We start from the raw sequence: 17,447 nt of genomic DNA, 5'->3' as shown, positions 1-17,447 counted from the left end.
ATCATGCTCTCTCCTTAGTGTTTCATCTGAGTGATAGCAACATCCAGTCATGGCTGAGGTGAACCACAGGGGTCCTGGGCAGAATTTATTCCTACAACTACCTGAGAGGAGATTTTACATTCCATTCCCTTTCCTGAAGGGAGACACTTCTACTAAAATTGGGCTATTATGGGCTAAAGTTCCAACATGGCCTTAGAAAAAGCAGCCTTTACTTACAAATCAGTCAGGCCCCCTCCAATGGCTAGCGTAGGGTGATTATTTCACATTAAACTCAGCAGAAGCTTCAATAGCTAACTGGTGATGACTGCCCAGAGTGGGACCCTTTCTTACATGTTATAAAATGCTGGAGGAGGTTTTCTGACATCCCAGTGTTATATATTATAATGTCCTTCTTTCCAAGATAGTTTAATTACACTGAACGTGCCCATGAAAATTAACACGAAATGTACGTCTAATATATAGCTCTGTTTTGGACATAGCACTCTTGTGGTAAGTAACGATAGTTTAGTATCGTTATATTTACTAGACTGCCTGGTAGGTGCCAGTCACACTGCTAAGATTTTACACACATCCCCACACTCAGTATCAAAACCCTGCAAGGAGGATGTCATCCAAATTTTCAGATGAGGTTCTACTTCTGCTAAGTTAAAGGAGGTTAAACGCTTGCCCGTGGCCACCCATTAAAAAGCAATGTTTTACCTCAGACTCTGATCAGTCTGGCTCCAAAGATTTTCCATAATAAAATATTTTAAATCACTGGATGTGCCAGTGATGAAGAGCAGTATAACAAGACTGTCAATTAGCAGAATTCAGATGGAGCTACCAGGCTTACCCTGAGCTCTCACCTTGGCTAATTTTTACTCCCGTCTCTGGCTGGCTGGCCCTCTGTGAGCAGTGAGCTGAATACCCTGAGAGGGCATTCGTGCAGTGAGTCCTCGGCAGGTTCCTCGGGAGTTGAAACTGTTCCTTTTCCCCACTTTTAGAGGTGGGGGGTAGAGAAGTACCAGCCTAGGTGTCACATTTGGACACAGTTCCAGTGATCTGTCAGCCTGGGTGAGGCCCCAGCCGACTGTCTCACTCAGTTACAGGTACCGAGGCTCTCAAGGTAGAAGCATTAATCTACTCATTTTGTGCACCACTCCTAATCGGGGTAGATGGGTTACTAGGGCCCCCATCTTCCCCTAAAGCTGGAGCCTAGACTAATCTTTTTGACCCATGGCAGATGTCCAGATTGTCTAGATAAACCCTGAGGGTGGGGTGTAAATGCTGACCCACCACCATGCTTACCTACTCCATGTAAGAAGGCTTGCCTCAGTTTCCTGATTTGCATTACTATCTTCATGGACTGTCGGTTTTCTTGGCCCCGGAGGTGGGACTGTGCTTTATGGTTGGCAACCCCCACCTTCTGGGACTAGAACTTTGAGGTCTATGTCCAATGCCATTGGCCATGATCAATGCTGCCTTGCTCCACTCACCAACCAGTCCTCCTCGAACATGTATTGAACAGATGAAGCACAGTCCCCTGTGTCTTCATCTGATGCCTGTTTTTACCTGTGGCCCTCCATCATAGACAACAGTCTTACGGCAAAATTAGCCCTGGTCCTGCCTCCACACATTGCTTGCCTCCTCCCCATTCCACCAGCTCTGGGCAGAGGCACCATCACACTGATTTAGACAACTACCCTCCTACTTTCCCCTCCACTCCACCTCCTAGCTTTGTTCTGCCTCACAAAAAAAAAAAAGAAAAATAGGGAATTGGCTCAAACTTCTTGGAAAAATCTGACTGGCCCTCCCTGTGGCATGTAGAAAACCCCAGATTTCTACCCCTGTGATACAAAAGATACATTAGAGATACTAGCAAGGGAGAAAGAGGAAAAATTCTCTGCTTTTCAACATACATTTATTCAAGAAACTTCAGCAATTCACTTAAGTGTGGAGTACTTGTGTCTATAAAAATACCTATAAAACATGGTTTCTGGTATTTAGAGAAGCACTGTTTAATCTGTATTCTGATAGAGTAGGAACAATTTTAAATAAAAGAATATGGAATCAAATTTAAATTTTTTTTCACCCAGGACCTCCAAGAACATTCTGTCCCCACCCCCCAACTATGGAAGCAGGATTTTTTTTTTTACTTGCCATATCCTTACACCTGGAAAAAGGAGAATTCTAGATGCAGTACCTTAGCATGAATCAATGAAAATGAGCAAAAATAACACTTGTCCTTCTGCCACTTCTGAGGCATAAAGTGGAGATAAATAGTGTGTACAGTGTATCTTGAGGCCTTGGGGACAAGGTTTTAGGAAGAGACATGCCATCCCTTTTTGCTCTCTCCTTTTGTGTCTCTTAAAAGAAGCTGATTAACTAAAAACATATGCCGGAGGGACAGAATAAGACCAGGAAAATCATTTAAGTAGCTAAAAATTCTGTTCCACTGGGCCCCAGAGAAAGATAAAACCAAAATATGCCCACCCTGTCCCTTGGCAGAAGGCAGCCTAGTTTGTATCATTTGTAAATGGAAATCAATGAGCTCTTCAAAGAGCACTGAAATCCTTTACCAGCACGCACTCCTATAGTGAGAGCCAAGAGGATAAGAATCGATACGTCTCCTAATTCCAAAGCCCAGATTGTTTGCAGGGGCACAGGGGCCAGGCCAGCTACAACACAGCAGCCTAGAAGAGCCTGTTGGCTTAGCTTCTTGGGAGCCTTCAGGAGCCTGAGAGCTTTCCTCCACTCCCCTTAGCCATGCCCACACCTCCTGGCCCTTGAGGGGAGCTCCCCAAAAAGGAACAGATTCAGTGCCTCCTACTAGCTGATAATGGTGGAGCCTGTCTGTTCTCTGGGCTTCTCTGCTTACATGCCTTTTCTCTGGCTGGACCTTTCTGACTCATAAATAGATCTTTCTTCTACAGCCTTACTACTCTGCCTTCTGCCTTGGCTTGAATTGCATGCCCGTATGCTGGTCCATCTCATTTGGGGCAGGTCCCTTTGTCTCCTAGTTGTATTTCAAAGCCCTGTGACCATGCTTTATCTTTAATTTCCTGTATTTAGGTAAATATGTACCTATAGTGACATGTACAGACCTCAAATGAGTTTTTAGTCAATGAGTTTGGGTGTAAGTGACTCTTTAAATCAAGATATAGAACATTTCTACTAACCTCAAAAGTTCCCTCCTGGCCCCTATTATTGAATCCCTTTCTAGAGACAACCACCATTCTGATTCCTTGATCTTGAACTTTACATAAGTTGAAACATAGAGTTTGTACTCTCTAGTGTGTAGCCTAGGTTACTCAACATGCTTCTGAAATTCATCTGTTATTACATATATCAGTAGTTCATTACAGCTGGGTTTTTTTTATTGCTTGTTTTTTGCTGAATAGTATTCCAATATAGGAGTATACCAATATTGACTATGTTTCTGGGTTTTGGATCCAACATCTGGAACAGATTTCCTGACCCTCTCATAAATTAGAGATAGAAAATCAGGGTTCAAGAAAATGGGAAAGAGACTGTAATGTCAGTGTCATATCAAATGAGTCTATGACAGCAGTTAATAAGAAGCTTCCCTTCCTTTGCCCCTTGCAATCACCCCAACTACAGAAAACTTGCCTGAATACCAGTTTCACAAGGCAGAGGATCTAAGAGATCACAGGCAGGCCTGTAGACCCTCTGAGGAAAGAATATTATTTTTCTCTACGTTACTGTAATAAAAAGCAAGCAAAACTCTCATTAATCCTTCAAATGCAGCTCAAGTGGCAACTCTCCTCTCCAGTTTTTCCATAACCTTGAGGGAAGATGACTCAACCCCTTATTTGTGTTCCTATAAAAACTCATACGAACTTTTGTTGCAGTTTTTACCATCTTATACTCCTTGTTTCTTTGCAGACCTGACTCCACTTTCTAACAAAGTGAACTATAGAACCCCCTGAAAAAAGGACCCTCTTTTTCCTTTCCAGTGATTATACACACTTGGTGTAGAAGAATGGACACATGGATGACTGCCCAGATGGATGGGTGGATGAATGGCTGGAAGGGTGGATGGATGGGTGAACGGGTGTATGGATAGTTGGATGGGTGGATGGACAAGTGGATAAGTAGATGAATGGCTGGAGGGATGAAACAGTATGTAAACATTGTCATATTGCCTACAAACTCAATGATCTGTCTGGTCTTTAGCAACCCCAGCAGTATCAGGATACTGATTTCTCTCACTATCATATTCTCATTGGTTCTGGGAGTTCCTATTATTCCACTCACCAATAGGCAAATGCCTGACTACCATCTAGAACAGGTTACATCTCCTAGCCACCAGAAAGTAGCTTCCTGATACTTCAGTAAATATTTTCCTAAAAGCTAGAGGTTGGACAGAGTTACAGTTCATCTGTAACCACGTAGCATGGAAAGCTTCGGCATCCAGGACAGGCCTGGGTACAGAATGAGTGGCATTGCTTCTGCTGTCAGCAGGCGGCTGGTTAAATACAGCCTCACAGGGAACTAAAAGGTGATGTTGAGCCCATTAGAGAATTTTGTAACACTGTGAATAGCATTTAGTACTCAGCTGTTTCTCACCCACCTCTCAGATGCTCCCAGCAGGAAACAAGTCTGTAGCTGTCATGTTTACAGTTAATTAATGTTTATTTATATTTTTTTAAACAAGGCATTCACCTGTCATGCTTTAAAATAAATGTTCTGCTCTTCAATTAGAGGTTGTCAGAGTAGAGAGGAATCCTGTTTGTTATGGGTTGAATGTGTGTATATTTAAATGTGTATCAGGTAAGGACCTCTTTCCCTGTCTCTCTTCTCACAGAGGCTAAGGCTTCTTTTCTCAGAGAACACATTCTTTCCAGGCATTGACCATAAGATTGGTGCTCTGCTATACAGACCATGAACTTGCTTCTAGAGGGTAGACAGCATAGATTACAGCATCTTCTTAGATGGGGGTAGTGGGGATTAGCACGAAAATATTGCACACTTGACCAGTGTAGAATAAGGATTCTTAAGGAAAAAGGACATTCTTTGTTCTCTTTGCAGTAAAGTATTGACTCAAACCCTGCACATTCCAAAGAAAGGTCTGGCTCTTGATTGGCTCCTGTGATCTATGGTGGAGGTCTTGGGCCGTTAAGTGTCTGTTTGACCTCTAATGGGGAGACTGAGTAACTAAGATCAGCCATGTGGGGCACCATAACTATAACTGAGCCCCAGTAAAAACCCTGGACATCAAAGGTCAGCTGAGCTTCCCTGGTTGGCAATACTCTTCATGCTATCACACATCACTGCTGAATTAAGCACTGTCCATACAACTCCATTGCGAGCAGACACCCGGAAACCTATACCTGTCCCTCCTGGATTCTGCCCTATGCGCCTTTACCTTTGCTGATTTTAATCTGTATCCCTTCACTATAGTAAACTATAATTATGAGCACGACAGCTATTCTGAGTTGTTTGTCCTTCTAGGGAATCAGTGAACCAGAGGATAGTCTTGGGGACCCAATATCCTCTCTCAAAGAGTAAGTGATAAAGATAGATTAGGTTGCAGGGTGGAAAACAGGTCAGAACTGAATGCCAACTCTGCCATATACTTCCCGATGACCTCAGGGAAATCACTCGACCCTTTAATCTTTTTGAGATTGTAATAAGATTCTATACTAGATATTCATCTAATATTTCAATAGATATTCACTGAATGTGCCACGTTATAATCACATAATATATGTTCAAACAGTGGTTAAGGGTAGAGGTGACTGGCCCATCTGCGGGCCTCTCCACACTATTTTAAGTTCCTTAGGCAAGCACTCTAAATTTGGACATATGCCCCTCCATACTTTTGCAGAGAGTATGTTCACAGTTTGTAGTCAATAAATGATCATTTTTATACGGTTAACTTGGCTACCATTACTTCCCTCCTTATCCCGATCTTAGGCCTCTGGTTTCAAATACAGACCTTCATCAATTGATGATGAGATTATATCCTGTTAAGTCCATCACAAATTGAAAATATCACACATTGAAAATGTATTTAATACACCTAACCTACCAAACATCAGAGCTTAGCCTCACCTACCCTACCCGTGCTCAGAACACTTACATTAGTGTACAGTTGGGTGAAATCATCTAACACAAGGCCTATTTTATAATAAAGTGCTGAATATCTCACATAATTTATTGAATACTATACTGAAATTGAAAAACAGAACGGCTATGTGGGTACAGGATGGGGGTATGTGTATGGGTTGTTTATCTTCCTGGTCATTTGGCTGGCTGGGAGCTATGGCTTGTTGCAAGAAGCCACTGCCCAGTATCACAAGAGAGGATCGAACCACGTGTCTCTGGGAAAAGATCGAAATTCAAAATTTGAAGTATGCTTCCTACTGAACATGAATCACCTTCATACCATAGTAAAGTAAAAAAATCATAAGTGGAACCATCAGTAAGTCGGGGGCCGGAATGTCTGTCATCTGTTTTCCCTCAATTGTACAGTTGCTAAAGCCTACACATAAAAGTACCTGGAACGGTGCCAGAATCAACTCTGGAACTGAGTAAGTACTACTTGAACATGAATATGAACATCTAAAGCATTTCTTCCAATCACTACTTAACAGATATATACATATTCTTTTTGACCAATAACTTAAAAACCAGAAAAATAAAGTTGTAGAAAATGGGATAAAAGCCAATTTTTGCACAGCTTTGAATCAATGGTTTTCCCCTATTGTGGATTAAATTGTGTCTCCCCCCTCCAAAAAATAAAAAAATATGTCTAAGCTCTAATCGTCAGTTCCTATGAATGTGACTTTATTTGGAGGCAGGTCTTTGAGGAGGAAATCAAGTTAAGACGAGGCCATACTCATTATGGTGGGCCCTAATTAGGTCACCCTAATCCAATAACTACTGTCTTTAGAAGAGGGAAATCTGTACACACACACACACAGACACACAGACACACACACACACACACAGAGGCTGGCCATGTGAAGATAGAGGCAGAGAGTTGGGATTGGCTGCCACAAGCCAAGGGATACTTGGGACTCCCAGTAATCCGCAGGAGAACAGGCAATGGAGGGTTTTTCCTAGAGCCCTTGGAAGACATCATGTCTTTCTGACACCTTGATCTTAGATGTCTAGTTTCTAGAAAAGTGAGAGAATGTGTTTCTGTTGTTTTAAGCTACTCAGTCTGTGGTGCTTTGTTATGGCAGCCCTAAGGAAATGAATACATCCCCCATTAAAGCCTGTCACACATAGGTCTTTGGCTTGTATCTGGGTTTCTTTCCTTGACAGAAAGTAAGCTGCCTCGTGAAAGATGGGAGGAACCAGAGAAGAGTGTAGAGACAGAAGGAAGTGACTCACCCTGGGACTTCGGCCCACACTGCTCAGGTAGTACAGGAGTCCTTTGGCATGGTAGATTGTTGGCTGAAGATGAGCACTGGGAGAGAGCCATTGTCTGTTTAAATCCTCCCCTTTCAGTGAGCATCTGTGGCTGCAGGAACAAACAAGGAGCAAATAAATACTCGTCGAGAAGAAAATAACTTGAGAAAATAAAGCTCAACAAGACAAACTAATGAATCCAATGTCCCTCTGACTTCTGCCCAATTGGCGTCAATTGCAGATGTCCAGAAAGCTGCAGATCTGTCATTTAAGCTTGCGAAGTGTTGATTATTCTCAGCCCCAAAAAGAACTGGAAGCCATATTTGACTTGATATTGGGTTATCATAGTTTTAAGATGAAATTTGGGAAATATAGTTCCCCATTATACACATCCACAAAGAAGGAATTCGATAAATTTCTCTGGGCTCTGGGACCTTCAATTCTACAAATAATTAAGTTGAGCTCAAACTGTCATGCTGGGTGTGTTATATACACTATTTCCAGCTGGCCCAATAACTCTGCCAGGTGGATAGTATTCATCCCAGTGAAGAGACCGAAGTGTAAAAATGATTACATAAATGACCCAAGATCACATAACTAAGAGCTAGGCTTTACCTCCAGGTCTGTTTGCCTCTGAGAAAGCATAGGCTCTTTCTCCTATCACGGGGCTTCCTCCCCATCCATACAGATGACACAGAACACTTGACATTTACCCAGAGAGCCAGAGTATCTTTTTCAAAGACATCATCATGGAATACTGGCACTAGAAATGAGCTGAGAGTCATCCATCCCCTCATTAGGGAAATGGAGATGTTCACATTGGAAACTATCGAGTTACTTTACAAAGTTGACGCAGCTGGTTATGATAGTGCGGCCTGCAATTCAGGGGGAAGCTGAGATGCTGAGCTGTCAGGTAAGATCATCCAAAAAAGAGACACTCAAAGATGACCAAGTGCAGCCAGCCCACACTCAGGGGAGGCCCCCAGGAGGCCCGCTACGATGCTATTTACTCAAGACAGCTAACAAGAGAGATGCCCAGCATCCCCATCAACCTTCCCGCATGCCCAGCCCACATCTCCTGCGACCCTTGTCCTTCCGTACTCCAGCTCCCTCAAACAGATCACGGATCCCTCTGAGCAACCCTGTCTGCTGTCCCTTTGCCAGGACTCCCCACAGCTCCATCCCTTTCCAATTATGCAACTTTCAGGGAAATTTTTCCTGATCCCCAGGCCATTCCATTCTGCTCCTATTTGTTGCAAGAGCTTCCAGAGGTCCCCTTAATTCTCATAAAACCATTTTGGGTGGGGTTTTACTGTTATTTAGCTATTTTTACATCTCTTTCCTTGGACTGTGAGCCTCCTGGGGGGCAGGAATAGTGCTTTGTTACCATCAAAACCCTAATAGAGTAACTGTCAAAATCGGTATTCAGTAAATAATTTGGAATGAATAAGAATGCACTAGCATTTAAATATAGAATCAGATACATTTTCTGTGTTTTTTTTTAAATCACTATTTTCAATAAATCTTGGAGGTGGAAGGAAAAAGGTTCAGCCTCCTTCTTTCACCACTTTCTCATCTTCGTGTTTCTGAAATTATCTTTAAATATTAGTTTCCTGCTGCTTGTCAGCCTCCTCTTACAGCTCACTGGAAACCAAAAATCTTTAGATTAATCATTTATCCTGATCTCACCATTAAAATATTTTGACTTGAGAAATGGTAGGTTTTTTCATCTTCTTCTCTGACTTTTTTGTTCTTTTCTTGCTGTATTTTTTTATCTCTCTTCCTCTTTTTAATAGCAATGACATCTAGAAATAGGGTTTATCTGTTCTGCCTGGCAACCAGGGATGGAGGTAAAATATAAAGGAGATCTTTAATAATGATAGCAACAGAAAGAAGCAGGCATCCCAGATTTGCTCCTGAGCGTATTTGCTGTGTTTAAATGAATTTCTTTTCTCAAATCAAGGTACTTGCAGGCACAACATCCCTGAGCCTCGGGACACTAACTGTTCTGTGTCTCTCCTTGCCTTGACCTGATTTCTCATCAACACTGGGGACTTTTTCTTTTCTTGGTAATATCAAACGTGATAAAATCAGTCAAGACCCCTTAAAAGCATTTCCATTTGTACAAATGAAAATGCAGGCAATGTATGTTTCCACTAGCCATCAATTCAATGTCAACTCTCTCCTTCCATGTGATCCGTGGAGACCAAGTGCAGGGACAATGTCTACATGGGTAAAAGTTCTTAGGTCACCACATAGCAAAATTATCCTTCTGGATTACAAATTCCAAAAATAGAAAAAAGTGAAGTTTGTGCTGCAATCAGAATAAGCACTGGGTTTGGGTTAAGAAGACCCACTCCCATCTCTCAGCCCTGTCACCAGATATGGGATTTGGGATTCTCTTTGAGAGTCAACATTCCCATAGGCAAAAAAATATATAGATATATGTAACCTTGCTTCCCCGAATTATACTGAGGATCAAGCGAAATGATATCTCCATGGGGAAATATCTATATAACCCTATCTCTACCCATGTCTCTATCTATGTCATGTCCATACTTATATCCATGTGCACATCTCCATCTCTATCTGAATTTACATCTTCATCCCTATCTATAATGCTCAGGGATGCAGAGCAACACTTAGACTATGTTCATTGGTTCCTCACCTCATCCTAATTTTTTTTTCATTATGAAGAATAATGAAGGAGCTCTATGCAGGTTGATTGGGAGGGATAATCTTGGCTAGGAACCCCAAACAAGAGGGTGTGGTCAGTTTCAATTACCAGTTCACCTGAGCAGACTTAAAGGTGGAAGCAATGAGACTAAAAAGAAAATAATTCATCTAAGAAAAAAAAATATGAGGGAATAACAATGTAAATTGCTAACTGGACTTTGGGCTGTTAACGAGTACAGAGGGGGCTGGCTGGTGTATGGCACCTAAGATCATCCAATTACATGGATTTGGAAAAATCCAACACCTGTGAGACTGAGGGAAGCCCTTAGTTTTGGGTAAATTTTGTTCTGCAGGGTTGGAGACAGTGATGCATTCCCTTTGTACCCATACGTTGTGTGGATTTGGAAGCCCATATGTTTGTATTTGTATTCAGGGCTCTCTGCGTGGCTATGATTTGGAGAGTATCTCTGTGAATGCCTATTGCTACAGCAGTTCCTAGATCTATGCAATTGCAGATTATCACAATATGTACTACACGTAACTTGAGTGCTTTTCCTTTTAAAGCAAATCCATTTGCTTCCAATCTCCAAATCCATTTGGCATTTTGTGTTAATAATATCAGAGATTCATGCAGTCAGCGATACTGCTGCTATCCTTCCCAGAGATTTGTTTCAAGCATTTGAAGATGAAACGTACCCACTCTTATTATCTACTGTAGCATTTTTGAAATGACAGCTGCTCCCTCCATGTGGAGAGAATCAGCAGATGGACAGCTACGAGTGGCTGGCAATAAATTCAGTGCCTCTAATTTCTGAAAAGGGGTAACCCCTCAAATAGAGTTTAAAGTCCTGCTTTGCGTATAAGACTAAAATAGTGAGCATTGCTACTTTTTTCTCCACTGAAAACTGCAAACTTACAGAGGAAAAATAAAAAAAGGAAAACATTTCTCATTGGTTTTAATAGGTGAAGCTATTTGATCCAACTAGTCTTCCCTGTTTTCAAAGTTTTAGTTTAGTTTAAGACTATGCTTATATGCACTGAGTATGCTGGATCTTGGGTTACCAACCATCCAGTTTGTCCAGGAATGTTGCAATTGGTCCCCCTAAAGCTAGATCTCAAATTCTAAAAGGTGTTTCCAAGGTAGAATGTGGGCCAAAATTTGCCCTGTTTCACACTGACTTTGAACATTTTAGGTGGGACATGTACCTTCCCACCAGCCTGCCTATTTTTACCACTGACTGCTCTATATACATATTACGTGCCTGCTCTTTTTAGGCATTAGCATCCTGTGTCCAGGAAGTCTTAAACCTATGGTTTTTGGTAGGACATATTTCTTCCCTTGGGAAAAAAAAAAATTGGAAAAAAGTTCTCCTATCTCCTAAAAATATGGTCAAACAAAAGCATCTCAGCTGAAGCTACGAAACCATAAATTAGTAGTGCCAGGTCCTAAGAGGTCACGGAATGGTACCCTGGATAAAGAATGGTCTCAAAAGCCAAACAACCAAAAAGGAAATGATGTCACTAGAATTCATTCTTTTAACATTAATTGCATATTTTCGTATCTGCTAAGAATAGGGATTATCCTGGCCAGAGACTAGGAAGTAATATAACTAAGGGTCTTGACAAGCAGACCCTGAATGACCAGGACCCCTGAAACAAAGTAAGGACCACATGTCAGAGAGAGAAGGAGGAAAAGTGAGTCACTTCCTAAAAGAGAATCTATCAAGCTCCAGTCAGACAATAAAATGATTCAAAAATCCCCCATCCATCCGTGACTGATAAATGGAGAGACGGGGCACATCAGACTGGATGATTGATGCCCGGCTTGATCATCTTTGTGCCCAACGCCCCCCCCACCCCCCAGCAGAGCCATCTCCAAAGTCTAAAGAGAAGCTGTGTGTTTGAGATTTAGCAAACATCTTCACCATTCACTGCACATCCTAGTAACAGGAGGCAGCATGGGTGCAGGAGGAGAATATTTATAAAGGTAAAGAGATGCATGGAAGCTTCAGGAATAAGACAGAACAGCATGGGGCACTATCAGCCAGACACTGCACCCAGAGCTTTCTAAATAAACACTGCTTGGATAGAGAAAAAGGGAAAACCAATGGCAGCTTCATCTGAAGATCGTGGTTGCTATAAAGCTACAAATGATCAGGGTTGCCAAGGACATGTTAGCATAGTCAGGGTATTTTTTTTGGTCATGCAAAATGCTCAGAGAGTCAACAGTCTAGAGAGCAAACAGAAGAGACCAAACCCAGGAGTGCCTCAACACCTCCAACACCCAGCAATGTGTCACTAAAGGACTGACCATCCCAGAGCCCAGGGACAGGAAAACTTGAAAAGAAGTCTTTAAAAGATGGACCAGAGGAACTGACCTGGGTTCAAATGTCAACTTCTTCGTGAAGCAAGTTACACGCAGTTGACCCTTGGACCTAGGTCAGTCCAAATCTAAACCAATTGGGTCTTCATGCCCTTGTTTCTCAAAGTATGGTCACCAACCTGGGAGCTTGTTAGAGATGCAGCAATTTGGGTCCCATCCCAGAATCTGCATTTTAATAAGCCCCCAGAGAATCTGTATGCACATTTAGTGTGAGAAGCAGTGTTTTCTACTATACCTTGAGGAAAGAAAGAAAATTAACCCTTACAAGGAAATCTGTACTTTACAAAGGACTATATTGCCCACAATTTCAGGAACCTGGAACACATGCTATTTAGGACCTCTAACATCTTACCTGGAGCAGCACCAGCCCCAAAATCTGGATACGCCTCCCCCCACCACCCCATTTTCCCTGCTAGTATACTAGTCTCTTGCATGTTTTCATTTGAAAACCAATACAGAATTAAAGTGAAAATGTGTTTTCTCTAGCTTAAGTTGACAACTCTGATTTCATAATACCATTCAAACACCCAATGGAACAATTCAAGAGATAACAAGGTAAGGACAAGTTCAGCTGAAATCAGGCCAGATTACGGGTGCCTTCGTGACTCAGCTGGTTAAGCATCGGGCTCTTGATTTCAGCTCAGGTCATGATCTCCGCTCAGGGAGGAGTCTGCTTGACTCTCTCTCTCTCTCCCCCTCTCACCCTCTCTCTCCCCCTCTCCCTCTGCCCTTCCTCCCAGTTACTGAGCACATGAGCACACAGTCTAAATAAATCAAATAAATAAATAATAAAATCTTTAAAAAAATTTTTTTATAAAATAAAATCACACCAGATTAAGGGGTGGGCCAGCTTGACAAATAGAGTGAGTCCCACAACAGCACTTGTCTAAATCAAGAATAGATAACCAGTTAATTCACATTTCTACACAGCATTTGATCCCATATACAACTGATTCCATAAAAATAGGTATCACTCTCACTGAAACAGTTAATACTAAGGTTGAGGTTTCTAAAGCTATGTCTTGATACCAACAACTATCTGGGAAGAATTTGCCAAACACATGCAAGTCAACAGTAAAACCTTAGGCTCTGCCAACAGTTCTGAGACCAGCCAGCCAATAATCACTTGAATTCACCTATTACGACTGGCTGGCTTTTTGGACCACATCACATTACTTAACAGATGTGAGTAAGAAGGATTTCTTTAATTTCTGAGATTTTAAATCCATTAATAATCCTTGCCAAAAGCTGTCAGAATGGGAAATTATAAAAGAAAAAAATTTTAAAACCAAGAACTGATGATTATCCCCCTCATGTTAAAAAAGAAAAAAAAAAAAATTCTTTGAAAAAAAAATTTTAACACTCATTTCCTGACAAAGACAATCAAGAAAATGAGGATTGATGGATACTGCCTACTTGACAAGTTAGGATAAGGTATAAAGTTATATTCAAAAGACAAAAGTATTGTATAAATATGTATTCATTGATTCATCAAATATTTATTGTCACAACATCTACTATGTGTCAGATACTACTCTTCTCCAGAGGAATACAGCAGTTAATAAGCCCTGCTCAGAATGTACAGTCTGGGGGTTATCACTGAGGGGCAGCCCAAGGCAGACATTGGCTACATCTTGTTCTGTTAATTTCTTAGCACCAACTCAGCACAGTGACCAGCATGTGGTAGGTAACTACTCATCATTATCTAAGGAATAAATGAAACCCAACTCACCATTTTACTGCTGTCAGAATCTTTCTTCTCTGGGCAGCCAATATCTAAATTAAAACTGTGACTTTTTTTTTTTTTTTACTGTCAATTCAACAGATTTAATTATGGGATATTGATTTTTCCTATCATCTCTGTCTTGGCAGGGGCCTCTGTACTGCTGCTGTCTGCTTTGGATTAAAAGTCATGGTTCTTTCCTTGTTTGGGAGAAACCTTTGATGAAAAAATTCCATGTAAAGCTCAAAACCATTAACACCGAGAAAAATAATTTTTTTTTATAAAATTGCTGTGAGAGTTCCATTCTCTTTTCCTAAATGCAAGAGTTGAAGAAGAAGTTTATAGCTGAGACCTCCCAAAGAAGCTCAGAAATTAGGGTTCTTTAGTGGACCAGGAGATTAAGTAATACCCCATGTTTCTCTTCCTGAATGGAAAGAATTCAGAGCTCTTTACTTCTCTTCTTCTATGCCTCAGAGACTTACTTCATATTAAGGTCATTTTTCCTTATGGACCAGAAAGCAGACCATGCATTTACATCTCTCCGATTGAGTTCATCAAGCCCAAAGGTATCTCCAGGGAGTAACAACTCCTCCCTTCCCTGCTAACTAGGAGAGGTAGCAAGAAAGGTGATTCTCTGTTTTCTCCAGAGGATGTCAGTGTGTTTAACTCTGGTGTATAATAAAATCCAGATAAGTCTCTTGAGGCAAGGAAAACAGATGTAAAAAAATAATTTCTGCTGATTGGTCTTTATGGGTTCCTGGACCTAATTCTGGCCTGGAGGGGTGGGAGTATTTCCCCCAGACAAAACACCAACCAATTCTCAGAAGACCAGCAAGGTATCTGAGAATTCACCTCAATTCTGACACTACCTAGAGATAGCATCAGGTTTCACAGGTTAAGGGTTCAGTCCTACAAGACTGCTCCCACCCCCACTTCTGACCTACCAGCTACAGACTGGAGGTTCCAATGACCTCCTCCTTAGGTTTGATTAATTTGCTACAGGGGCTCACAGAACTCAGGGAAACATTTGTGCTTACCAGTTTATTAAGGATATGATAAAGGATACAAATCAATGCCCAAATGAAGAGATGCAGAGGCTAAGGTATGGAGAAAGGGCATGGAGCTTCCATGTTCTCTCCAAGGCATCGCCCCACCCTCTCCAGTCTCCACTGGCTCACCAACCTGGAGGCTCCGCTAACCCTTTTGGGTCTCTTTGGAGGCTTCACTGCAGAGTCATAATTGACTAAGTCATTGGCCATTGGCTGATTCAACCTTCAGCCTCTCTCCCCTCAGCTGAGGTCTGGGGATAAGACTCAAAGTTCCAACCCTCTAATCACATGATTGGTTCTCCTGGCAACTAGTCCCTGCAACAGAGTGGGGTCCAAAAGTCACCTTGATTAACATAACAAGATACAGTTGTACAGCCTATATCACAGGAAATTCTCAGGGTTGTAGGAGCCAGGAACTCTGGACAAAAACCAAATACATACGAGAAACGTATTTTGGTCAACTGTATGACCAAATATGTATTTCTTATAAATCATGATTTCTTATAAATCAGTAGGTTTCAGTAGCTAGGAAACATTAACCTTATGCCCTAAAAGCAATAGGATCACCAATGCCATCTTGGGTTTAAAAAAAAAAAAAATGGAGAGCATTATCTGGGAACTCTGGAGTTCCTTTTCCTTGAAGTCCTGGCAAGAGAAAGTGGAGATAGGAATGGTAACACAGTGTTGAAGAGAAAGTCAGAAAACAAATTTTATTTTAGTCTTGGCTTTGACACTTGTTACCATGCGATCTTAGGCAAGTTTCTTAATTTTGCTTGGCTCAGGCATGTTAAGGGGAAAAAAAAAGATTAGGACACATGATTCCTATCCAAGGTGATTTTCTCCTTTAAAAATCCATAATTCTACAAAAGACTTGCAAAAGAAAAGAGTAAGAAAGAGGGGGAGATACAAGGGGGGAAGAGGAGAAGGAGGTGGGTTATACAGTTTTATTTTTTAAAATGCAGATTCATAAGAAGAAAAATTGTCCAAGATCTGTCACCTCATACCTGAATTGCAGCCATGGCCTCCCCATTGGCTTCCTCCTCTCCCATCTCTCATAATGTTTCTCTCCCAATTTGACATAATTCCAAAATGATATCCAAATTCTTTCAATGGCTTCCCATTACCTAAAAAGAGGATGTGTAAACCACTTTGGCTGGCATTCAAGATCTACAAACTGGTCACAGCTCACTAATCCAACTTAAACTCTTATTACCACCCAACAAAAAACCCAGGGTGACAGGCAAGCCAGATTTCCTCATTGTTCCCACAACAGTTTGTGCTCGCCGACCCATTTAACCCTCTCAACTGCTCATGGAACCATGTCTGAAATCTGATTATTTTCTTCTCTTTCTTTTTCTTACTCTACCCTTTTTCAGAGACCTTCCCAAGCCCTGCCCCTTCCATAAGACTTTGACTACTTCAATCAATAGCACTTGCTCCAACCTCTGAAATCCCTTAGGAAAACAAAATGGTGAAAAGCTTACGGGTCTAGTCCCCAAAGTCAGACTGTGCATTCAAGTTTGGTTCTTACCACTTGCCATATAAATTTGGCCAAATAATTTACTTCTCTAAATGTAAGACTCCTCAATATCCGATAAGAAATAATCTTGCCTCTCAATCTCTACATGAGGGTAATATTAGTATCTAACTCACAGGATTTTCTTTTTTTTCCTTAGAATTAAGTGATGTAACACATGGAAGACACTTAGCAAAATGGTTGGTACATAATTTGTGATCAATAAATGTTTGGTTTTTTAAAAGCAATTCTTTGTAGCATTCATGTTTGCATCACCATCAAATACTGTCCTGAGCTTTCACTTAAGTAAACTACATATTTAGATTATAAATCATCGGAAGAAAAACTAATTTGTATGTTTATTGAATCTCCTGCAATCCTTAACATCATGCCCTACATTTAATGACTCTCTATAACCACTTGTTATATAAAAGCTTAGAGACAAATTAGACCATCAATATAGAACTTTTTTCCTTTTTTGAGACTTTCAGTAAAGCATACAAGGAAAATTAAAATAAGAGAGGGCAAAAAAGCTGTATTTATCACTTCATCCTCAAAACAGCTTCCATTTCACACCTGAAGAGACTAGCACAGCAGGTGTATGTAACTATCCTTCATTACATATTACCAGCAAGAATTTGATCCCTGGTCTTTCACCAAATTGAACATAGGTGGCCTGGAAGAAGTCTGGAAATTTCTTTACCCAAAATGCAATCTTCTAATGTCTTCTTTTTCCTC

At 41.1% G+C, this 17,447-nt stretch overlaps 1 protein-coding gene across 1 annotated transcript in view; it reads right to left on the bottom strand.

The window, feature by feature from the left end:
• Positions 1-17,447, bottom strand: part of AGBL1 (AGBL carboxypeptidase 1) — a 738,230-nt gene that overhangs the window by 353,426 nt on the left and 367,357 nt on the right. The window contains exon 18 of the mRNA XM_021680442.2: positions 7,345-7,474. Coding sequence (XP_021536117.2) covers positions 7,345-7,474 — 130 coding nt within the window. The remainder of the gene's footprint in view (positions 1-7,344; positions 7,475-17,447) is intronic.

The sequence above is a fragment of the Neomonachus schauinslandi genome, chromosome 9, assembly GCF_002201575.2.
Source record: "Neomonachus schauinslandi chromosome 9, ASM220157v2, whole genome shotgun sequence".
NCBI lineage: Eukaryota > Metazoa > Chordata > Mammalia > Carnivora > Phocidae > Neomonachus > Neomonachus schauinslandi.
Note: the sequence above shows the minus strand (reverse complement) of the source record. Positions and strands in the feature narration are given on the sequence as shown.